The following is a 23,358-nucleotide window of genomic DNA, read 5'->3' on the forward strand; positions in this document are numbered from 1 at the left end:
GAAGGCAAAGAAAAAAGCGCCCAGTCGGAGGCGCCTGGGCGGGGGCGGGGCTGCACCCACGGGCGCGACCCTCACACGAAGATGAACTCCTTCTCGGCCTCCTCCCCGGAGTCGCTGGACTTGCTGCCGGGAAGGCCGTCTTTGCTGGGGGGCCACGGCTTCTGCTCCGGGGGCTCCGGGGGCTGCGGGCCCCAGCTCCTCCTCGAGGCTGAAACAGAGGGAGGGGAGGCGGTCGGCTCGCTGGCGCCCGGGGAGGGGCTGGGACCAGGACCCCGGGGGGGTGGGGGGGGGGGGCGGGAGGGGGTCAGCACGGACGTTCTCAGAGACGACTCAGCAACTACACTCCAGGGAAGACACTCAGAGGCTCCAGACAGAGATGGGAGACAAACCAGCGACAACAGCGGCACACGGAACGGGACGAGAAAACACTGAACACCACCGTCCGGAAGGGGGCGAGCCTCTCGGAGCAGCAGCCGGGACGGGGGCGTGAGGACCCCCGGCGGCGAGGATGGCGGGAAGCCAGGGGGCGCCAGGCAGTGGGTGCGCTCGGAAGCTGCCGGGCCAGGCAGCTGCTGCTGCCCCTGTCACCGCCACACCTGCACAGCAGAGGCACCGGGTGGGCAGCCCAGAGCAGGCCCCGCTGGGCAGCGAGGCCCCCCTGCCAGGCCCTGCAGACCGGCTAGGGCCGGCCCCGTCTGCTCGGGGACACAGCCAGGAGGGGCCCCAGCGGTCTCTGTCACGCTCTTCCGTGTCTCGGAAAACCTGCTTCGCACTCCACGAGGCGAATCGTCTCGTGAAAACGAATGAAACTGCCTACGTGGTCCCCTCGGAAGCAGCCCCAGGCAGGCGCACGGCCCGGGGGGGCCCGCTGTGGTTGCGTGGGGACAGGGAGGGGACTCTGGGACTCCGCCAGGCGCGGAGGCAGCGTCATCGTTGGAGCTGAGCCTCCCGTCCCACTGCTGCCGCTCCCCACGGCTGCCCCGGCGGTGGGGGCTCCTGGAGACCGAGACCGGGGCCGAAACGCCCCTCTCCCCGGGGCCCAGGCTCCTCCCCTGGGTCACAGCCACTAAACCCGGGGTGGCACGGGGGCCTCATCCTCGAGGCCCGCCTGTGCTGCAGTGCTCCTCACCAACCGGCCCCGACAGCGCTTGTGCTGACACTGCACCCGCACCCCCGAGAGCAGCTGCCTCCTCGCCCCCCAGTTCCAATGCCCATCCCCCTGGGACCGCAGACCTGGGGGAGCCGTGGGGCTCAGCCACTGCTCCCAAGCCCTCTGGTTTCCTCGCCCACCGGGCGGCAGCGCTCAGCTCTCCGGGGGGGGCGGGGGGCTGGCATTTAGAAATGCTGAACCCACTAACGAGAGTCCAGGAAGAGGAAGTTCAGGAACCTAATCATCAAAACGCAAACGTAATCAGGAACTTCTCCCGGCAATCTGGTTGGCTCGGCCAGATTCTGATCCCTAGACACCGAAAGTTTAAATGTGTAGGTGATCACATCAAACTGAAATTACCCCAAAAGCTGAAAAGGCCAAAGCTTTAAATCTCAGCATGAGAGTCCTTTTCTTTGACCATGATTTCTTTCTACCCAACACTTCGGGCAAATTCTCAGACAGGGGTACAAAAGGAACGAATAAATATTATTTTAAAGCATGAACGGGGCTAAAAAATTACATGTTTGAAACTTGTTTACAGGCCAGGTTCTGGGGCGAAGGTGAACACCCCTCTGCCGTCTGCCCTCTGCCCCAGAGCCAGGGCCACCTGAGAGCGGAGGGTCCGGGCGCAAACGGGGGGAGGGAGAGGAGGCTTGTGTCTGTTCCTCGGGGACCCTCCGCGGGAACCTGACCTCCCAACAGCACCCCCAGCGAAACCTGCCGCAAGACTGTATCCATTCCCTTTCCAAGGCCCAAGTAAGCTGTTCCTTGAAATCCAGGGACTCAGAAACAGGTGTCCCACATTCCAGTCTCGAGGGAAGGGGCGAGCACGGTCACGCGCGGCTCCTCGTCTTCCGAGCCGACCCACTCGCTCCGACCCTCGGATGGACAGATTCCATCCTTCCCGACAAACGACTCGACTTCCTGGAACTCCCAGGGCCCCTCATGCTGCGGGGCAGGGCACCGGGGCACTCTCTAAAGCAGGAGCAGCTCCTGCCGTCAAAAATGTCACTGTCACGGATAAAGGCCGAGATGGCCCTGGGTGACCTGCAGAGAATCCACCCGGGAACCTCCCTGCCAGAGGCAGGCCGGCCTTCGGTCCCCGCGCACGCGGCCCTGGCTCGGGGCCCTCCGGGGCGGGGACAGGAGGGCACGGCAGACACTAGCAGACAGCTGACTCGCGGCCGGGCCGGCTGCCGGGCCCGCGCCCCAGACCCGGTGCCGGCCCGAGAGCAAGGGGTTTAATTCGCCCAACAGCCACCGAGATGCGTAACGACATGTTCTTTCTAGAGGGCTGTCCGAGCAGGTCGCTGCGCGGTGACCCTCCCTGAAAATTCGTCCTAAACAGGTTCAGCGTCCTTGGTCAAACTCTCCCAGCCGGGAGTGCGACTGATGACGAGACTGGCCCCCTTCCTGGGTGGGGAAACCGAGGCGCGTGAGATCGGGGGCTGAGGTCACATGAATACCGGGTCACGTCTGGGAGCCGCGGCCCCCCATCCCCCAGCCTCCTGCCGTCCCATGAGTCCGGCTCCAGGGATGTCCTTTGTCAAGCCCGTGTCCAGCCCCTCAGCAGTGCGGACAGCCCGGAGGAGGGGTGCCAGCCACTCTCGCGTGGACGTGGGCTCGGCCAGGCTCCCATTTCATGGGCAGTCTAAACAGGTATGTCCACTCGAAACTTCAAAGTCTAGAAACGACTTGAACCATTTTTGAGATTCAGACTTTTTACTAATCCAGAGAAACCTTCCCCCAGGCAGCCTAATGTAATGCTTGACTTTACACAGAGCAAAGAAGAAAAAATCAGATTTTTTTCCCTACTCCACTCAATGCAAGTTAAAGGGCTGGAATGTCGCTGTACCTGTGCCTATAGGTGTATTTATTGCGACTTCACGTACCGTTAAAATTACGTGAGACACGAGCGAGCAGACAAACGATTTATTCTACAGAAAGTTCGTGTCCCCTGTACGGTGGAGATGATCGGCCCAGAGAGAGAGCCTCAGGCAAGGAAACCTGTCATTCCTGCAGGTGATTTAGATTTGCATATATGCAAATGTCTATGCTAATTTTCCAGCTTCTGAAACACACATATACACTCAGAAGTAGACACTCATCTGAAAATCAGAGTTTTTCTCAATTTTAAGCTCCAATGACATCCTTATTTTCCAGGAGAAAAAAAATATTGTGATGACCTTAAAACAATATTCAGTGGTCTGCCCTGAGTTTTAGGTTTCCTGTCCAGCACCAAAAACACCAACCGCCAACCGACTGTTTCTCATGAAGAACTCAGGCAGGAGTAGCAGAGCCCAGATCTGGGGGGAGAGTGGAGCAGAGCCCGGGCTCAGGGACTGCAAGGCAGAGCGAGCCGAGTATCTGTCGGCTGTGGGCTGGAGGACAGAGGCGGCAGGTAAGAAATAAAAGGGACCTCAGAGGGAAATGCCCCCCACCACCCCGCGCCACCAGGGTGCGTCACAGTGCACGAGACCAACGGCTCCCTTCACGACAGCAGGACGCACGCATGAGGACACCACAGCACACAGTCAAGGGGGGACGGGAAGTGACACGGGAGTCGACAGACGCAGTCACAAACACTTGTGGGAAAAGCGAGCACGTCACTCGGCAAGTCCACGTGAAAGGAGCCACACCAGGAAAACAAAACGATCACGAGACGGCAGGCAGCGTGCTTGGAGAGCGGTCGTCTCCGGGGGGGGCGGGGGGTCCCGGGCCCGTGACCGGGGAGAACGAGAACCCGCTTTGGGGGGCTCAAAGGAGAGGACACACACGGTTTAGTGGGGCCGCCCCGCCGCAGGCTACTGGTTAACCACAAACTACTCGGGAAGCAGACCGACCGCGAGGCGGTTCCCGGGGCGGAGGCGGGCGTGGAACTGGCACGAACAAACCCAAGGTAAAACGTTGTACGAAAAATCACGGTCATCGAGGCCCTTGGGAAAAGGACTTTTTTGGTTCCCGGCCACATCTCAAGAAATCAAGGCCAAAAAATAAACATAAAAAAGGCAAATCCAAGATGGTCCTGTGTCATCCCATCGAAACTGGAGGCAGCCCCGCGTGACGAGAAGTGTAACCCGGAGAAATCATGACGAAAACCGGAGACAGACGTAGGGCTTCTCGCCTTTCTGAGATTTGGGCTTCTCCCCGTCTCCCTCCCCGGAGGGCGGTCAGTGTGGGGCGGGTGGTCCCGGGGCAGGTGGTCCCGGGGCCTGTGTGTGGTGGGTGTGAGGTGCGGGCCGGGGCCTGTGAAAGAAGGAGCCCCGCGCTGCGACGAGGGCGCCCGGTCGTGAAGTGACGTGAGTCAACGGTTCAAGTGGACATTCCCAAAACCCAGAACCGTTCACGTGACCTTGGGCGTCCTTGTCACAGAGGGCCAACGCAGAGGCAGACCGTGCACACGATAGGTCTGCACGCGTCTCTGGTCCTCATCGGTCCTTCCTGAAAACAGCGTCAGGCTGGGTGGCGGGCCCACGGTCTCCAGAGGGCTGGGGTGCAACAGGTGTCCCCTCTATGACCGTCTGAGCCGATCCGTCTCGCCCCGGCACTAGAGGGAGGAGCAGGGGGAGCCACGACCTCGGCCACAAAAACCACCCTGCGTGGAGGTCACGATGTGACCACCACATGTCACGACGTGTGAACGGACAAGCCGCCTCGCTCCGAGGTACCTCGATCCTCCTAAGAAACCCTCCTGTGAGAGGTTCAAGTCAACTTTTTGCCCCAGAGGGAAGGACCATCCTGTTGCCATTTAGGAAAAACAAACAACCAGGCTCGGCCCCAGGTCAGGAGCCACCCCAGGGCCGCTGGGGTTTGTTGGTGCCAGTTCGCGGCTCGGGCGGCGGGCGCGGCGCGGCGGGCGGAGGCTCTGACCCTGTGTCGGCTGCGGCTTCCTGCGCCCCGCTGCGTCCAGCTCCTCTTCCGTGAGTGTGAAGGGCAGCTTGGAAGATCGTTTCCCGCGGCTGGAAGGCCGGTCACTGCTGTGATCCGAGTGCCTTTTGTAATACTCTCCTCTTTGCACCACTGAGGAAGAGGGACCCGTTTTACCCTTCACACCGGCGAAGACGCCGCCGTGTGGGCGCGGACGGGAAAAAGCGTGAACGTTACACCGAGAGAGCGGCTCGCCCACCCCCTTGGGTGGCAATCAGGGAGCCCACGGCGCCGGCTCCGAACAGAGGGACGTTGTCTGCGGGATTCGGCAGCCAACGTCTGGAAACAGCATGCACAGTGGGGGGAGCTCGGGGCTGCCCCCCGAGGCGCCGGCGGAAGGCCCCCCCGGGGTGGCGCTCACGACGGCGTGCCCCGAGGAGCGGGATTTACCTGTTTCAGAAATGAGGCGGGCCAGCTGGTCCACAGGGAGGCAGAGGACAGGAAGGAAGGAAGGAAGGAAGGAGGCAGCGTGAATAAAGTACAAGGAGACGGGCACGGCGCGTCAGGGACGCTTTTCAAAGGGAAAGGGAGCCAGGGCGGTCCTCCCTGGGCCAGTGCGGCGGGGAGGCTGCTGGCGGACGAGGGGAGGCCGAGAAGGGCCCAGCACTGTGGACGCGGCGCGCTGTCCCCAGCCTCACGGACCCCTGCGGTCCGACCGCAACCCGAGTGCAACCGGCAGCGCGATTCCATGGCCACTCATCCCGGATCCCGGGGGGGAGGGCGGTCTCCACGGTCTGTCTGCCTGGGGAGGCAGAGGCCCGGACCCCTCCTGATGTCTGCTGTCGGGGGAGCCAGAAGGGGAGCCCGCGTCTACCCCAGACGTGTGAGGGGCCACGCGCTCATTTTAACTTCCCGGGGGAACGACAGGGGACACCGTCTGGCAGCCAAGGGCAGCCGGCAGCACGTCCCCGACTTCCGTCAGCTACAGGGTCCCCACGCAGGCGCTCCCACGCACGAACCAGACGTGTTTTAACTGCACAGGAAACACCACGGTTCAAAAGTCTGAATCACCTTTTACTCAACCTTCCGACCTTCCTTCTGAACCTTCCTCTGAGGTTCCGCTGCTCTGGATGAGACTTCCCTCCTTACCCGCCCCCTTGTCCAGGCCTGGCCCCGTAAGGGAGGGCAGGGAGGGCAGGTGCGGGGGAGGGGCGTGGGGCCCAGCAGGGTCCTCAGGGACAGGCCCCGGCTCAGGTCACGCCGGCCGGCACCACCATCCAACGGCTGTGCGGTGACACCGCGCCCAGAGTGTATTCGCCGAGGGCGACACAAGTCTGAGCGCGGCCAGCCGCCTGCCACGCGACAGGAAGGGCTTTGTCAGCGCTGCTCAGCCCCACCTTCTCCTACTGACGGCCAACAGGCAGGCCCAGGTGCGCCTACCCAGTAAACCTGCGGGGCGGGGCGGGGGAAGCCAGCAGAGTCCTGTTTGTACTCATGGCTCCCGACTGCAAAGACAGTACTTGGGGACACTTCCTGTGGACGGGCCCAGGGCCCCCACCAGGGGAAGGGAACCAGCCGGAGGGAGGGAGGGGGGAGGAGAGGAGGGAGGGAGGAGGGGAGGGAGCAAGGGAGGGAGGGAGCAAGAGAGGGAGGAGGGGAGGGAGGGAGGGAGGAAGGGAGGGGGAAGAGGGAACACTGGCCCGTGGAGAAGACACCGGAGGCAAGGGTCCCAAGAACCCCGAGGAGTCAAACAAGGCTGAAATAGAACAAGGCCGCCCGCCCGCCCGCAGCAGAGCCGCCGCCTGGACCTGCTGGGGACGGAGGCTGCAGAACGTCTCCCTGGGAGGGGCTCGGGGACACGCTCACATGGCCCTTCGTGAGAGACAGAGCCCGAGGGACAACCGTGCACTGGACAGAATGACAGCGAAGAGACAGAGGGAGCTGGGGCCCCCCAGACACGCCTCCAGGGGTCCCCACGCCCGGCCTGTCTCTGGGAGACGTGTGTGACCCGGAGTGGCCTGGCTCCGCCCCCACCCCGCGGCCAAGGGAGCAAACTGGTGAGGTGGGGGCCCGAGAGCGTCCCTGCCGGCACTACACCGCTGAGCACACGCCACGACTGACCTGGTGACCGAGCGACACCACAAGCCACACGGCCACCTGGGCCTGGGCGGCTGCCCCGAGCCACAGCCACGGCCACTGACAACCAGGGGCAGCGTTTCCCGGGAACGGCGGGACCTGGAACCCCGCAGGTGGCACCAGGAACAACTGAGGCCGCCCTGGGCTGCAGGGAGCCAGGCGAGGGCACGGGGTGACGGCTACAGACACCGAGACCTCGGGCCGGGGTCCCCGGGGGTCTCCTGTTCCCTGTGGGCGTCCGGCACCCAGACCCTGTGTCCCCAGCAGCGCAGCCCCCAAGAAACTGCTCCGGCTCCAGCGTGGAGCCCAAGGGGTGCGACCTCAATGCCGAGCTGTTAGTGACCTTCTGGGCTAACCCCTTTGTCCTGAGGTGAGTCCCCCGGGGGGGGGGGGGGGCAGAGACAAACGTTTCCTACCTTCCTGGGAAAAGGTCCTCGGGCTGGGCTGGGGGCTCCCCTGGCCTTCCCGCTCCTTGTCCGAGGGGGCCTTCTTCAGCACGGGTGGCAGCAGAGCCACTTTGGGGGACCCGAGGCTGGGTGGCGAGTCGGGGGCGTCGTCTGCGGGGACAGACACACGAGCTGGTGCCTCGGGCGCGAGCCGCGCGTCTCTCGGCGCCAGGGACTGGCGGTGGTCAAGGGCATCGCAGAATCCTCCGGCCGGACGCCAGGCTCGTGCCCCCCCTTGGCCACTGACGACGAGCACCCGCCGACCGCAGCGGGGCGAGCCGAGCAGAGCCCACCCCGGCGGGTCGTCCTGGGGACACAGAGCCCCCCCAGGGGCCGTGTCTGGCCCCCAGGCGGCGAGGGGCCCGTGGTCCCTCCTGCCTCGGACGCCAAGGCTGTCCGGCTCCCACCACACGCGAGACGTGCAGCCCACTCCCTGCCTTCACCCGTCGTCCAACCCACAACCGTGGTTACGGCACACACCCATGTCTGTGCACACATGTAGACACATGTGCACACGGAGACCACGCAGGGCAACTGCGAAGCATGGACTTCGGCCGCCAGAAGGGCCCTGGGGTCCCCGGACAAGTGAGGCGATGAAGGGGCCCCGGGGCCGGAGGGGAGCCCTGCAGCCGGAACGCGTGTCCTCACCCCCCAGGCTGCGCTGCTCATCCCTGACGGACGGACGGATGGACGGAACTGCCCCGTCCTCTGCTCGGCTACCACACTCGCGTGTGCATGTGTGTGTGAGCATGCGAACACACACATGGCGGTGCATCATGTGTGCATCGAGTGTGCACACCTGTGTGTGTGGTGCGGCACACGGGTGGTGTGTGCATGTTCTCACATGTGTGCATGTGTGTGTGGTTGTGTGCATGTGTTCACGTGTTCCCAGGCATGTGTGTGCACAGCGGATGGCCTCTTCCGGGTGCCCCTCGGCGGGGCGGGCATCTGAGACGCCCGCTGACCTCCGAGCTCCACGGAACATCCCCGTGTTAACACAGCGTCCGCGTGCGAAGCACCGAGAACGCCCAGCACTGCGCACACACCCAGTGGCCCAGGCCTGCCACGCCCTGTCCTGCACCCCAAACCCGTCCCCGAGTACGGGGTGAGCACAGAGCAGCACACGCCCTCCCTCTCTGGGGCCCCACCCTCTGGCCGCTGCCCCCGGGGCTCTGTCCACCGTGGACAGGCCAGGACGCTCCCCAAGTCTCCCCCTGAGGCCGGCAGCCCCGCCTACGGGGATAGTCTGGGTCACCGGCCTAGGCGCCGGATAAACACAACCCCCACCGCCCCCTCCCCCCGTCACTCCCCCTGCCGGCCTCTGCCCTTTCTCAAGACCCCCGCAGGCCCTCCGAGCCCACCCACCCTGGGAAAAGCCCCCGGGGCCAGGGCCGCCCCCCGCACCAGCACGGCCTTACCGGCCCGCGAGACGGTCCTCGGCTTCTGCGGGATGGCCGGCCGGGCGGCCAGGCTGGGCCTGGGTGACTGCAGTGCGGGCTTGGGGTTGGAGGCGCTGCGGGCCCGGAAGCCCGCATCCACTCGGGGGTCCGCCTTGGCGTTCTTCTCTGGGGACCCCAAGCTGAAGCGTGTCTCCGGAAGGGCGGGCTGCAGTTTAGGCCCTGAGGGGACACGGGACACAAACCAGCTTCCCTTCAGGACTCAAAGGGGAGGGACCCGACCCCGGGGGGGGGGGGGGGGGGGAGGCTGGGCCCAGACGCCGTCTGGCCACGGTCAGCTGTCGGCACAGTCACGCTGCAGCAGGCGCGAGGCGGGCAGCCTGTGCTCCCGGCCTCCGACCACCATTCACTGTGCTGGTGACCAGCGCCACGCGGGCCGGCCTGCAGTCCCCGCGGTGTGCCTGGAACACGGTCCCCCCCCCCCCCCGCATGGCGGGGGCTGGGGCCCACCGGGACGGGGCCCAGCTGCAGGGCAACCGTCGGCAAGGGGTCCGCCCACAGGTCCCGGGTCAGGACAGCCCCCCCAAATCACGCCCCCCAGCCCACAGTCTGGGAGTTCTTCTCAATGAGCTCCCTCCCCTGGGGAGGGCTGCCCTGTCCGGGCACAAGGAAGGCCACAGTGGTGGGGGACGGGCCCCCCGAGGCCGGGGCAGGGGGAGGCGGGACAGCCGGACGCTGGGACAGCTGGGACAGCAGAGGCTGGCCCCTGCTCTGCCCACCCCTCTGCCTGCCCGTCAACCCTGTGCGGCCCCGCAGCAGCGGCAGGAGAGGGGTTTCCTGGGCCGGGGGCGCCCGGCCGACTCACCTGCCCCACCGCCGTCCAGCTGCTCCGAGCTCACGGCCAGGCTGGGGGGCTCCTGGGAGGGGGTGTCGTTCCCAAGCTTCTGAAATCCAAGCCCCCCCCCCCAACAAGAGTGCCCATTAACTCCAGGTTTAGAAAAGAAGGAAGCAGACAGCAGGTAACGAGAGCGGGGAAGGGCTCTTTAACTGCACGGCTGTCGGGGTGTCGGGGGCCCTGGGGACCCAGCTCTGAGGGGCACGTTCTGTCCCGTGTCCATGGTCAGGGCGCGCCCCCCCCCCCCGCCAGGATGCGCCCACAGGTGACAGACGCGTGGGACAGGGGAGGCCACTGGCCTCAGCGACATGCCCGTTTCCCTTGCTGAACTCCTGCGTGGGCTCAGCCGCCCCCGCCGCCCCCCGCCCGGGGGCTCTGCTGCTGTGAGTTCGGGGACCCACTCCAAGCTGGGCTCCCAAACTCCAGGCACAGCAGCAGCAAAACCTCGGCAACGCCAGTGCATGGAACCGGTGATGGGGGACCCAGAGCAGGCGGGGGCTCCGGTGCCACAGAGGCAGTGCCAGAGGCCCGGCCGTGGCGTTCCAGCGGCAGATAAACACAGGCAAACCGGCCGGGATTCGGCACACACTACACCTGGGCACGTGGCCCGGGAGGACCCGGGACGGAGAAGCCAGGCCAGCGCTGGGAGCACTCGGCCCGGCCGACGGCCCCAGGCCCGTCCCTGCCCTGTCTCAGCAGGTGGGTGACAGGTGGCACCCGCCCACTCTCAGCTCTGTCCCTCTAGGTGCACCACCCATGCTCACAGTGCTAACTTACAAAAAACACAGTCATGGGATTTTAGGGGACAGCATTACACAGCTAACTTTTGAAAGACTTTTTCTCACTCCTTTATTGTTCTAAGAGAGTGAATGCCCCTGGTTGACTGAAAGTTGAAACTCCTACTCAGGGTCTCGGCCATTGTCGTCGTTTCAAACAGACACCAGGTGGCGCTACGAGGCCGTCAGTGTGGACGGTGAACAGACACTGGACCAGAATCGTGTCACTTGAGTCTATTTCTGCCCCAAACCCAAAGCACCTGGAAAAAGCCCCCCAGCGTGGCTCCTTCTTCCACCCAAAGGCAGCTACTGGCCGGTGGAAACTGCGATTAAACAAACAAGCAGCGCATCGGTGAGCACAGCTCCCTCACTGTCCTGGAGAAAGTCCACGGGACAGATTCAAGTCTAAGCTTCTCCCCTAAGGACTCGGTCCCCCGCTTACTCCGAGTGTGACCAGTGCAGGCCATCACACTCAGAGTGTGCTCTCAGAACAGGGCGGTCAGGGCCCCCCGCCCCACGTCCGCTCTGCCCCTGAGGGAGCAGCGATCGGTGGCCGGACGTGGCCAGACTGTGACAGGGCGGATGGACAGCTGCACCGTCCGGCGGGGAGGCTGGACGTCGTGAGAATGTGCCCGGGTGTCTGGAGGTCTCCTGAACGGCCCTCCCCGCCCGGAAGGGTTCGCCATTTGCTCTCTGAAGACTGAGGGTGTGCTGGGCTGGGGGGCTGCACTCCACTGACCCCCATAAAAGGGGGTGCCAGCTCCCTTTCCCTGGGGAGCCCAGGTCCGCGAACTCAGAGGACCTCAGAGTAAACGGGGGCCGAGCGTGGGCACCCGACGGCCGGTGACCACATGGCCCTCCCAGCAGCCGCAGGGGAAACGAGCAGGAAGGGGGGGAAAGTCCCCCGACACCTTGAAAACGGGGTCAGGGAATAAACAAACAAACAAACAAACAAGTGACGCACTGAGTCAGACTCGGGGAGGCCCGGCGGTTTTTACCCCGCGAGGCGTCTCTTCGCAGGGGCAGACGGCCTGTCGGGGTCAGGGGGTCGGATGAGTTCCCGCGGGAACACCTGGACTGTCCCCTCTTTCGACTTTTAAGTCGGGCACGGAGCCGGGGCTCAGGCTGGGCGGGGGGTGAGCTGGGACGTGAGTAGGAAACGGGCCCACGTGTCTGCAGTCGGAACCCGGTGTCCGTGCTTTACCTCCGGTCGCCCCCAGTCCCCGGGGCGGGACGCTCAGAGCGCCCCCAGGTCTGGGGGTCCCCTGGGGCGGCCGCCCGTCACACGGCCCTGTCACTGGTGCCACCAACAACCAACGTGGGACACTGTGGCTCTCAGGAAGCACGTGGCCCGAATGCCATTTTTTTTTTTTAAGGAAAAACCCCTTGGCTTCTGGGCTTCACTTCACCGAAGTGCTACTTTGTGCGCCCGTCCCCACGGGGGGGGGGGGGGGGGCGCGTCCGAGGGCCTCACCTTGTGCACACAGGCCGCCCGGCGCTCCTGCTTGGCCTTCATCTCCGCCAGCAGCCCGCTGCCCATCACCTGCACCCCGTACCGCCGGCCGCCCTGGGGGCTGCCCCTGCCGTCCCCAGGCTCCGGCCGCCCCGCCTCCTCCGCCGCCGGGCTCTCGTCCGGGGCCTCGGGCGTCCTGGTCTCCTCCGCCCGCTCGGACCCGCCGTTGTGCTCGGCCGGCCGCGAGTCCCTCCGGGGCGTGTCCCCCGCCGGGCCCCGCATGGCGCCCTTGGGCGAGGACGGCTCCTCCGCCATCAGGACGGTCGGCGGCCGCTCGGGCTTGGACCGGGGTTTGATGAGGTTGAGGAAGCCGCTCCTCCGAGACTCCCGCCTCCTCTTCTCGTCGCCCCCCTCCCCGGGCTCCTGGGGCTCGGGGCCCCGCGCGGACGACCTCCTGTGGGCCAAAAGAAGGGACGCTGCGGGCCAGACCGGGACTCCGGTTCCCGCCAGAGTCAGCCCAAAGGTGGAGGCGGGGCTGCTGCTCGAGGGGCGGGCACCCCGAGGCCCCGGGAAGCCGGCGGGAGTCACTGCGCCCAGGAAGCGGAGCAGGAGTGGGGACAGCACCCCCGCCCCCCGGGGGGGGGCACTCAGGACCACGTGGGTGAGGACCAGCAGGGGTGGGTGGGCCGGAGCTCCAGACTCGGGGGCCACCGCCAGGTGGACCCTGGGGCCTGGCGATGCCCCCGCAAGCCCCTGAAGTCCTTCCCCGATGGTCGGGCCGCACCTGAAGTCCCGCCCTTGTCTGAGCGCGACCCAGAGGGCGGGCTGGTCCTGGCCTCTGACCACCCACCAGGAGGGGCAGCCGAGGGGAAAGGCGGGGAGCAGCCACGGGAGGGCCTCAGAGAATAAATGGCACTTCAGTTGGTGCCTAGGACTCTCCCCAGGCCAGTGGGCCACCCTCCCAGGCCAGAGACAAACGGCTGGGTCCCGAAGCTCAGATAGTTCGCTAGGCCCCCGCGCCACCCTGCCGAGGGGAGAAACGGCACCCCGACCCTCGGGGACTGGTGGCTCCTCCCTCCCAGCACCCCCCTGTCCCCCCGAGGCTTGTCGGGCAGTTTCAATGCCTTCCATACGGTGGCGTCGCAAAGGGCAGAAAACCTCAGACACGAACCCGGGTCAGGAGTGTTTGGGGGGTGGATCTGCCTCGACCGAGGGTCCCTCCCAGACCAGCTCCTCGGTCCTCAGCCCTGGCTCCCCCTGCGGACCCTCTCGGCCAGCAGGTGGGGGCCGGGCTGGGACTCGCCTCCCTAACAGGGCCCGGCTGACGGTGAGGCGGCTGGCCGGGAGGCCCCACTTGGCAAACCAGCAGAGCAGCAGGTCCCGTCGCAGACATGTGCCCGCAGGTGAAATACAGGGGCCTCCGGTGGTGACACGGTCTGACTGTCAGGTCCGCCAGCGGGGTGTGAATTGAAGCGCGTCAGGAGGGCCCGCTCCTACTCACATTCTGGTCACCTTCTTGGTGAAGAACTCGTCGACCCCTTCGTCCACTCGGCCCATGAGGCCGTTCTGCTCGCCGTCCGGGGCCGCGGGGGCGGCGGCACAGACCTGCAAACCAGACAGGGTGGCGCTGACGGGGAGGCGGGGACCCCGGGGGCAGCGGGCGCCGGTCCGAGGCACCGCCCTGTGGCACGGGGACCACAGGCTGAGAGACGGGCAGGAGCCGCGAGGTCTCGGGTGACGAGGGTGGAGCGGACCAGGGGCGCGGGAGGGGCGGGGGCCTGGGCGGGGTCTCGGCTGCTGGCGCCTCACAAGCAGCTCGGACCCAACAGGCTGTGAAGTGATGACTGTTTCTTTTCTTTGTTGTTTTAATCCTCCTCCGGGAATACGTTTTTTACGGATTTTAGAAAGAGAGGAAGGGAGAGAGACGGAGAGAAACATCCACTGGTCGGTCACCTCCTGTACACGCCCGACCGGGGATCGAACCTGCAACCTCCCGGTGTGCAGGCCGACACTCCCACCCACGGAGCCACCCGGCCAGGGCCCTGGGCTGTGTGGCCGTCACCGCGGTCGGCTCCGCAGACCTGAAGGTGCACCAGCGCTGCCCTGTGGCAACGAGAGGCCCAGAGATCTTTCTCTGACCCCTGAGACCCGGCAAGGAGGGTGCTTCCCTGCCAGCGCCGTGAAGGGGTGTCACTCTGAAACCCCAACTGGACCGACCGTCTGCACACGAAAAGGAGAAGGAGGACAGGCCCCTCTCACGGATGCACAGAGCTGAGAAAACCCCAAGGAGAACACCGGATGGCTGAAAGCACACGCAGCCCCGGCGTGGCCTGGAGCCCTCGGAGGCTGCGGGCCAAGGGCCAGCTCCGTGCGGGGGGCGGGGGGCCTGGGGGGACTGAGTCTGCTCCACCCTAGCGAATCCACACGTCAGCAGACAGATCACGGGTGACGTCACGTGGTCGCCGCTTCTAAAGAGGAGGGAGGAAGCCGGAGCAGCCGCTGCCTCCTCCTCGTCGGCTGCACAGGGGGCTGAGGGCCCGGGGGGAGCCTCTCGGAGCCACTCTGGGGGGGGGGGGCAGCGCGTTGAGAACCACAAACCCAGCGACATCCTGAGGCGGGGGCTCTCCCTGTGAACCCCGGGGTCCCGCGCCCCGGGCTCGGGAAGAGCTGGGTCTGTGCAGACCCCCGGCTGGACCCGCGCCCGGGACGCAGCCCCACTGGCCGGGAGACCCCCCTGCGCTCCTGCACCGGGCTCCGCCTCCCGCCCCTCCCTGCTCTCCCACTTTGCAAACACACAAAGAAGAGCGCACACCGTCCTCTTCCCCACCTCTGCCCCCTTTCACGTCTGAACAGGACCACGAGTGCCCCTCCACGCGGAACGGGCCACAGGGGAGCTGTGTATTCGGCAACCTTCCAGAACCTTCACCTTCGCCCGCCTGAGACGTGCTCTCCCCCACTCAGAAGGAACAGGGGAACTCCCCCCCCCCCCCCCGCCACACCATGTCTCACAGGCACCGAACTCCCAGGCTGGATGGGGGGTACAGGGCAGGGGGGCGAGCTAAGAGGGGATGCGGGTCTGCAGGGAAAGCTGGTCCCTGTTTGGGGGCTGCTGGCCCGAGGTGCTCGGGGACACACCAGTACAGGGCAGCTGAGTCTGGAGCCCGGCAGAAGGTGGGGGTCATCACCCAGGTGGGGGCTGAGGGTTGGATGGCAGCACCCAGACGCCTCACTGAAGGCCGAGCTGCAGGGGCGGGGGGGGGGGGGGCGGGGGACAAAAGCGTGTCAACTCCGAGGCTGTGGAGTCGCCGCTCAGGAAGGAGGAGCCGTCTCGTCTGGTGATGACTGACACCAGGGGAGATGCCACGTGTCCACGGGACCAGGCCGGGAGGGGCCGGGCCGGGCAGCTCCGGGTGGGCGGCTCAGAATGGAGAGTGCGTTCGGAGCAGGGATGGGGAGGAGACCATGGGCCAAACTGTTTTAAGAAGCCTGGCTACACAAGAGGAGGCTCGTGGACCAGGGACCCGTCCCCGGCTGCCGGGGACCCACAGCTCAGGTCCAGGCCAACGGCAAAGGCGCCAGAGCAGGTCGGCACGCGGGTCAGGGGGGCACAGGCAGCCGCCCCCAAGCCGGCTCACACACAGACTCCTGGCCAGAGAGTTTCGGCACTTTTACTCCCGGACGCTGTCACCCTGCACGGGGGCGGCCTGCTCGTCTCGGCCACGTGACGGGCGTTTTCCTGGGGACCCCCGAGGGCAGCCCGGCTCTGAAGAGGCGGAGACCGCGGTGCCGCCTTTTCCAAAACCCTCGAGCACCACGGGTTTGGGGGGGGGGCTCCTCTGCACGAACCTCGCACACAGGGTGCGCCCCCCTCAGCAGCACCCCCCCCACCCAGCGCAGGGCTCCCTGCCCCCTCAGCAGCCCCCCCACCCAGCGCAGGGCTCCCTGCCCCCCTCAGCAGCCCCCCCACCCAGCGCAGGGCTCCCTGCCCCCCTCAGCAGCCCCCCCACCCAGCGCAGGTCTCCCTGCCCCCTCAGCAGCCCCCCCACCCGGCGCAGGGCTCCCTGCCCCCCTCAGCAGCCCCCCCCACCCGGCGCAGGGCTCCCTGCCCCCCTCAGCAGCCCCCCCCACCCAGCGCAGGGCTCCCTGCCCCCCTCAGCAGCCCCCCCGCCCAGCGCAGGGCTCCCTGCCCCCCTCAGCAGCCCCCCCCACTCGCCCCCCCCGGCCCCCCACCTACCGCCGCCTGGGTGGGCTGCTGCTTCTTGTGACGCCGCGGCCGCAGCTTGGTGAAGTGCTCCAGCTTCCGGCCCTCCTCGGAGGGCAGCTCCGCGATGAAGCCCGAGCCCCGCTTCCCCGGCCGGCCGGGCGGGTCCTCCACGTGGATCGGCACGTCCTCCAGCGCCTTGTCCAGGTCAAACTCCATCTCTGCGAGAGAGCAGAGCCGCGGCCACGCTCACCACGCAGAGACGGGCCGCGGGTCCTGGGGGCGACCGGAGTCCCTCACGGAAGGGCCCGCGGCCCCCCGCTGGCCGCCCGGCGGTCTCAGCGGCGGCAGCAGGCCCAGAGCCCCCAGCAGCTGCGAGGCCCTGGGGTGCGGGGGGATGGGGGACGGCCAGACACTCACCGAAGGCCCTGGAAACCGGCCGCAGCATCCGGCTGTGGATCGTCTTCCTCTTGGACTTGGGGGTCATCTGGGACAGGACACAGGGGGCGCTGAGTCCGGTGTTCACCCGGAACGCGCCCCTCACACTTCGGGGACGTCCGGGACCCGCCGCCCCACCTCCTGGGATGACGGGGGGCACCCGGGGCAGCCTGATGGAGAGGACGGGACCCACGGGTCCTCGACACAGAGTGTTCTCCCCTCCCCCGCCCCCCAGCCGGCCGCCCCCCTGACCCAGGACCCGCTCTGTGCCGCCCGGGAGGGCGTCCAGACGCACACGGGGTCGGAGGCTGCGAGGCTGTGAAATCGGCCCCTGAAAACCGGGAACAACGATTCACTCAGCCTCAGCGGCCGACTCCGGCCTTGGCCGCCGAGGCCGTCTGCCGGGCCTGTTCCCCTTCCGGCGCCCAGACTTTCGCCTGCCCGCTGCGGGCCCAGAGCGTGAGGACTCGGCGGGGGGTGTGTGTGTGTGTGTGTGTGTGTGCGCTCTCGCTCCTCGGAGAGCTGTCCCCGGCCCCGCCAGGCCCTTACGACACGAGACCAGAACCGGAACCACGGCCAAACGGTCAGGAGGGCGCTTGTCCAGCGAGGGCGTCGTGCCCGCTGCTGGGCCCCCGCTCCCCTCCGCAGGGTCTCCCTTGGGTCACAGACCGAGGGGCTGCCGTCGGCAGCCACACAGACCCAAAGGAGGAAACCGAGTCACGGAGACGGTGGCGGTGCCCGGGACAGACGCAGGCAGGAGGGGCCGCGCCCCTCCCACCCCGCCAGCCGCCCGCAGACCCCGGCGGTGGGTCTCACCGACGTCTAGCCGGCCCGACGACACTGGAGACGGGTGTTTGTGTAAATGGGCGCAGCGTGCAAACGCTGGAAGGGCACACGCTAGTGCATGCTCATCGCCGTCCTCCCTGTCACGGGGTCTTCACACACCCGTGGGCCCTGCAGGTGTGCCCGGGGTGAGGTCACAGCCGCGTGGCACGGTTCCCTCATCACCCACTGCCTGCTTCCCGGTCTCCTCCTCCCGTGGGGCTTAAGCACGGCCACGGGGAGAAGAGGATGGACCTTCCTTCTCCCACAGCCTCCCTCCCCTCCCTGAGAACGGGTCCTTCCATGACACGGGCTTGCTCAGCCCCCTGGCTTGTCCCTGGGTCCCTGTGACGTGCAAACCGAATGCGAGGGGAAACGGCGGGTGGGGTGAGCTCGGTCACCCCCTCCCCCTCATGTCCACAGGGAGCCAGGGCCCTGGTTCTCCACAAGCCGGTTTGCAGCCCCCCCCACCCAGCCCGACCCTGCGGGGAGCCGCTGCCATCCAGGAGAACCTCCGGCCGCTCCGTCCTCCGTGGCACCGGAACTCTCTTCCCTTTTTGCACCAAAACGAAAGGGCGAGTTTTCCCAGCCTTGTCTGCATCCTCCTCCACCTTCCCCAACCTCTGGCTGTCCCCGCCTGCGTGTTGTCCGGTCGGGGACATCACGACGGGCCCGTCCCGGGGGGGGGCAGCACTGAAGTGGAGGCGGTCACCCCAGACGCCACCTCACAGGTCGGCCGGGCTCGTCCCCTTGTCCCCGCCCACCACTGCCTCCGGCCCGTGGACCGAGTGGCTTCACCTTCAAAAGTGCTCGCACTCGCAATGAGAAGTGATGTTTCAATTCACGGCTTCCGGGCCCCTGAGGAACAGTGTCACGCCCTTTCGAACGGGACTGTGGAGGGAAGAGCCCTAAACACGGCCCCTGTCTCCGTTCTGACCTCACAGACCACCGTGAGTGTGCGGGCGAGGGCGGGCGCTGGGACTGGAGCCCTCGGCCCTGACCCTCCTGAGCCCCGAGCCCCGAAACCTCACCCTTCCGATCCAGTTTCCCTGGCGGATCTAACACTGCCCCCCCCCCCCGGCTCCTCAGCAACGTGCCCCCCTGACCCCGCGGGAAGGACGAACGAACTCCAGAACCTCACACACAACGCAGCTGAAATTCCCCACCAGACCCACTTCTAACACGCACTTCCCAGACACACTGGTTTTTTAAAAATTGAGAGTTAAATTGTTTCTGTTGCCACAAAAACAGGACGGAGTAGTTTCCTCCTTCATTTACAAGTTCGCCCAGAGAATAATAAACACCGCCCCCCCCCAGCTGCACGCTCCAGAATCCTAATCACTGTTCCCTCCCCCGAGGTTACCCAAACAGGCTGGTTACAAACACCAGAGCCGCTGCAAAGCAGCCTAGTAGCCTTCCCGTAACGCGAGACGGGCTCGCGCTGCCCACGGCCTACGCCCTGGAAAACCAGCAGACCTGAAAGCCGAGGGTCCTCACACTTGTCCCCCCACACAATGGTGCAGGAAGGACCGTCCCCCTCCCAAAGGTTCACGCCCTCCCCAGCGGCCCCGCTTGACTCCAGCGCACGGCTGGGGCCCCGGACACCCACGGCCTGTGTCCTGGCTGACCCATCTCGGGAAGCCCAGTCCCGCGGGCACGTCGCTGCCTGTTGCGTCCAGGGCCTACGGGCGAGGGGCGGGGGCGGCAGGGCAGCGTCCTGGGACACGGCCAGGCGGCGCAGAAGCAAGCGGACAGCAGAGCACAGACCCGGCAGCGGAAACAGCGGAGCCACCGAATACTTACGCTTGAGCAGCAGAGGGTCTCCATGCAGCAAAAAGAAAGGGAGAGAGCGTGAATGCAAGAGGAAACAAGCAACAGCCTTACAAGGACGGGCGGGGGGAAGGGGGGGATGGGGGGGCAGGGGGCGGCATTCACAAGCACACAGAGCAGCCTCAGAGGCCTGGGGAGCCAAGGGAGGAGGCAGGAGCGCGGCCAGAGCGGGGCCAGTGCAGGGCCTTCAGGAGCCGAAGCTCAGCTGGATCGCAGCTCGGAACCGCAGCACCCCCAGACACGGCACCCGGTCGGCTGAACATGTGCACGGCGCCCTCGCCTGACCCAGTGGGGAGGCGGGGACCCCATGTGGGGGGTGGGGACCCCATGTGGGGGGGGGCAGGGACTGCGTGAGCTCCACAGGCGCAGGGCACGCAGAGAGCTTGCCGTGTGGACATCGGCCGACCCCGGGGGGCTCTGGACCCGGCAAGGGCGGGTCCTGGGTGCAAAGCGGGGGCGTCCCTGCCGTCATCTGCGCCCCCGCTGCACTTCCGGGTGCAGCAGCCTCGAACCCGCGCAGGTGCCCAGGCCTCGGGGAAGGACGTAGGGCCAGACCCCGCGCAGCCACCTGTCCGCCTGCTGCGCCTGCACCTTGGCGGGAGCCGGCACCTCACGCCAACCCCCAGGTTTACTAAACGGCCTGGTCGTCCCGAACGCTGTCAGGGCATCTGCTTCGTGTTCGGACACATCGGCTCCCCAGTCTGGGTGCGTTCACAGCACAGGCCCCGCCCCCGCCAGCACCGCGGCCCCCGAGTCTCCATCCCCGAGACCGGCGCCCGGCAGCAACGTCCCGAACGTCTCAGTCCCGGGACGTCCAGCTTCGTACTTTCTTAGGGGCCCTCCCTCAAACAGACCTCGTTCCACCGTCCGTGACACTAACTCGGAAGCAGCCTCGCCGCACGAGGGGAGGGAACGTTGAACCTGCGTCTTCAGACGCTCCTGGACCGTGGGAAACACGGTCTCTGCCCCTTGAAAACCCCCCCGAAAACCTCGCACCCCCCCGAAAACCTCCGCAGGGCGGGGCCCAGGGGCCACCCTGGGCGGCCCCGAGGGTCAGACCAGACCCCCTCCCCTCCCCTCCCCAGAGGCTCACCCGACCACGAGACAGGCCGGCTCCCGGGGGCCCGGCCAGCGCCCGGGCACGGGAAGGCGCGGAACCCTCCCAGCGGCTCAGCTTCTAGAAGGGCCCGTGGAAGCAAAACCACGGCAACCATGGACCCCACTTCCCAGCGGAGGTGAGGCCCCCGGCTGGTTGCTCGGTGCCCGCACAGAGAGCTGACCGACGTCCCCGTCAGGACGGGGGCGGGGACGGACAGAGAGTGAAGGGAGGTCACCCCATCTCCCGAGCTGGTGGCTCGGCTTCCGGGGACGGAATCCTGGACCTGCCGCTTCTGGCAGGGGTGGTCAGGGTGCTGGGGCTCTGGCCGGCGTCCTCGTCCCGTCAGACCTGGCTGGTCCGTGAAACACGTCGTCTGTCATCGAGAGCAAGGTCAGGAGTCCAAGGTGCTCGGCCCAGAGCTGGGGACAGCGCCCCCCGGTGGCCACCCGGCGCGTCACAGGCCAGTGGTGACTGGAGCACAGGTGACACCGTCCCCCTGTGGGTCCCCATCCCGCTGTGGGTCCCCCGTCGTGGGACGAGGCGAGAGCAGCTTCGTGAGGAAAGGGCAGCCGGCTCCGTCTCCTCCTCCTCTGCACCTGGAGCCCGAGCAGGGCCTGACGCGGGCCGGGGCCCAGAACCCGCCGTGAGGGAGGAGGGGCCCGCCCCGGGGTCAGGGTCAGACACCACCGCCCTCCACACGCGTGTTCTGAACGGGAGAAGCTGTCGTCTTCGCCACGCGGGGCGCTCGGGCACCGAGGTCACGTCCAAACACTGTCCTTCGCGTCACACGCGCCTGTTTCCACGAGAGGTTTCCCCGCTGTCCTCACGTCCCACCTCGTGTTGGACGGACAGAGACTTCTTCCCCGAGGGCCCTGGTCGCTCAGGGAGGTGTCCACCCTCTGCCCAGCACGCTCACCAGAAACACCTCACTCTTTCTGCCCCAGCTAGCCATTCTAAGCATCCTCAAGTTTACCAGAAATACAACAAATAAAAGGTGTGAGGACAGTGTAATGCATGCAAGCATGCTCTTCATGTAGACTCGTAATTATTAACGTTTCGTTTGGCAGCGTTACTTTATGGGAAATTCTCCGTTGCCAACTAATTTTGAATGACATCGGGACTTAGCAGTCTGAATTTGGAATTACTATTCAGAGATTAGTTCAGTTAATAACTGTTGGCACTTGAAAATGAGGTGATTGGTTTCAAAACAGCATTTGGTCAAGACGAATGAATGCTTGCTGAATTTTAACCTGTATTTTAAAAAATTTTAAATTTTTACATTGAGCCCTGGCTGGTATGGCTCACTGGGTTGAGCACAGGCCTGCAAACCAAAGGGTCACCAGTTCAATTCCCAGTCAGGGAACGTGCCTGGGTTGTGGGCCAGGTCCCCAGTAGGGGGCGCACGAGAGGCAGCCACACACTGATGTTTCTCTCCCTCTCTTTCTCCCTCCCTTCCCCTTTGTCTAAAAATAAATACATAAAATCTTTTAAAAAACATTTCTTTTACATTGAAATCTGCGTCTGAATTTGTTCAGGGAAAGCCACCGTTATTTTGTCCTCGGAGAAGGGCCTCCCGAGACGTGTCCTGTGAAAACTCGAGCCCCCCTCAATCCCTTCCCAGGAAATAGCAGCGAGTCCACAGCCACTTCCCTGCACGTGATTTCAAACCGCTCAGACGCCCACGACAACGCGGGAACGGCTCACCGCCAGCAGTGAGCCGGCGATGCGTGAGGAGCACACCCGCTGGACCCTGCACTTGTGCCATTTTTCAAACCCCATCCAGTGACAAATGCACCCCTGGGAGGAGCTAATCAGCGGAATGAGACCTGCGGCCTACGGACGGTGCCGGCTCCCGGCACACGCACGTTCCGGCGCGACACGCGGGTGCGTGTGCTGGAGTGATAAGACGCATCTGGGGAGCTGACTAATCACTGTCACCGGCCACACGGCACGCCGGGAGGCCGGGGCGCTCCCGGGAGGCCAGCAGCGGGCAGACTCGTCTCAAACAGCTGGAAACAGCGGAACCTGTCGCATTTCTTACCTGGGGGCTCCCGGCGGCGCTCAAAGACGGCCCAGGCTTGCACTGTGGTAGGACAGCTGCACACCCTTCATGCGAGATTCGTCTCCACACTGCTTTATCGGGTGGCAGCGAGGGGACATTCCACACAGAGCCATGAAGTCCAGTGGAATCCAACTCACAATTTCCCTCGGCTGTAGCAAAGAACACCCCAGGACGACCACATACCGTCCCCGGCAGGCTCAGCTCCCAGCCACCTGCACGCAGGTGACCCGGGCACCCTGGGCGAGCCACTTGAGTTTCCTGGGCCTCAGTTTCCTCCCTTGTGCAACAGAAGCTATTAATACCCCTAATCGCTCCTAGGTCGTTGCTATTCATAGACTCGGAAGAGCACCCGGCAGGTCAGACTCATAGAACGTGGACTGGATGCGTGAGAAGACGTTTAAGTTATTTGGGATGCCCAGGGAAAGGGTCCCGGGAATCTGGGCTGCGAACACACATTTTAGGTTACAATAAAATGACAGCATCTCCCAAAGCAGCACCCCGCTCTGCGTGTGGGGGCTCCTAATTCCACGTGGGAAAAGCAAGTCCGTGTGCACCCAAGTACCCACCTGCGCTTCTGAGCATTTCCTACACACGGAACAGTTAATCTCGTGTCCTCACTTCACACGCCACGTACTGTGTAAATGCTACCAAGGAAAGCTCATTGAGAAACCCAAAGCAAGCCCTGGCTGGTGTGGCTCAGTGGATTGAGCACCAGCCTGCGAACTAAAGGGTCACCTGGTTCGATTCCCAGTCAGGACACATGCCTGGGTTGCTGGCTGGGTCCCC

At 65.5% G+C, this 23,358-nt stretch overlaps 1 protein-coding gene across 4 annotated transcripts in view; it reads right to left on the reverse strand.

Annotated features, from left to right (window-relative positions):
* CARMIL1 (capping protein regulator and myosin 1 linker 1) overlaps positions 1–23,358 on the reverse strand; it is a 125,474-nt gene continuing 102,116 nt past the window's right edge. For 2 of the 4 annotated variants that reach the window (XM_036015005.1, XM_036015006.1), the window contains 9 exons: positions 16,742–16,808; positions 16,355–16,542; positions 13,622–13,725; positions 12,142–12,574; positions 9,862–9,940; positions 9,018–9,218; positions 7,570–7,710; positions 5,021–5,170; positions 1–208 (listed from right to left, as the gene is read on the reverse strand). In XM_036015005.1, the coding sequence (XP_035870898.1) occupies positions 72–208; positions 5,021–5,170; positions 7,570–7,710; positions 9,018–9,218; positions 9,862–9,940; positions 12,142–12,574; positions 13,622–13,725; positions 16,355–16,542; positions 16,742–16,808 (1,500 nt within the window). In that variant the 3' untranslated portion in view covers positions 1–71. The remainder of the gene's footprint in view (positions 209–5,020; positions 5,171–7,569; positions 7,711–9,017; positions 9,219–9,861; positions 9,941–12,141; positions 12,575–13,621; positions 13,726–16,354; positions 16,543–16,741; positions 16,809–23,358) is intronic. The other 2 variants (XM_036015007.1, XM_036015008.1) reach the window with 1 other exon arrangement.

Source organism: Phyllostomus discolor, chromosome 14 (genome assembly GCF_004126475.2).
Source record: "Phyllostomus discolor isolate MPI-MPIP mPhyDis1 chromosome 14, mPhyDis1.pri.v3, whole genome shotgun sequence".
NCBI classification, from domain to species: domain Eukaryota; kingdom Metazoa; phylum Chordata; class Mammalia; order Chiroptera; family Phyllostomidae; genus Phyllostomus; species Phyllostomus discolor.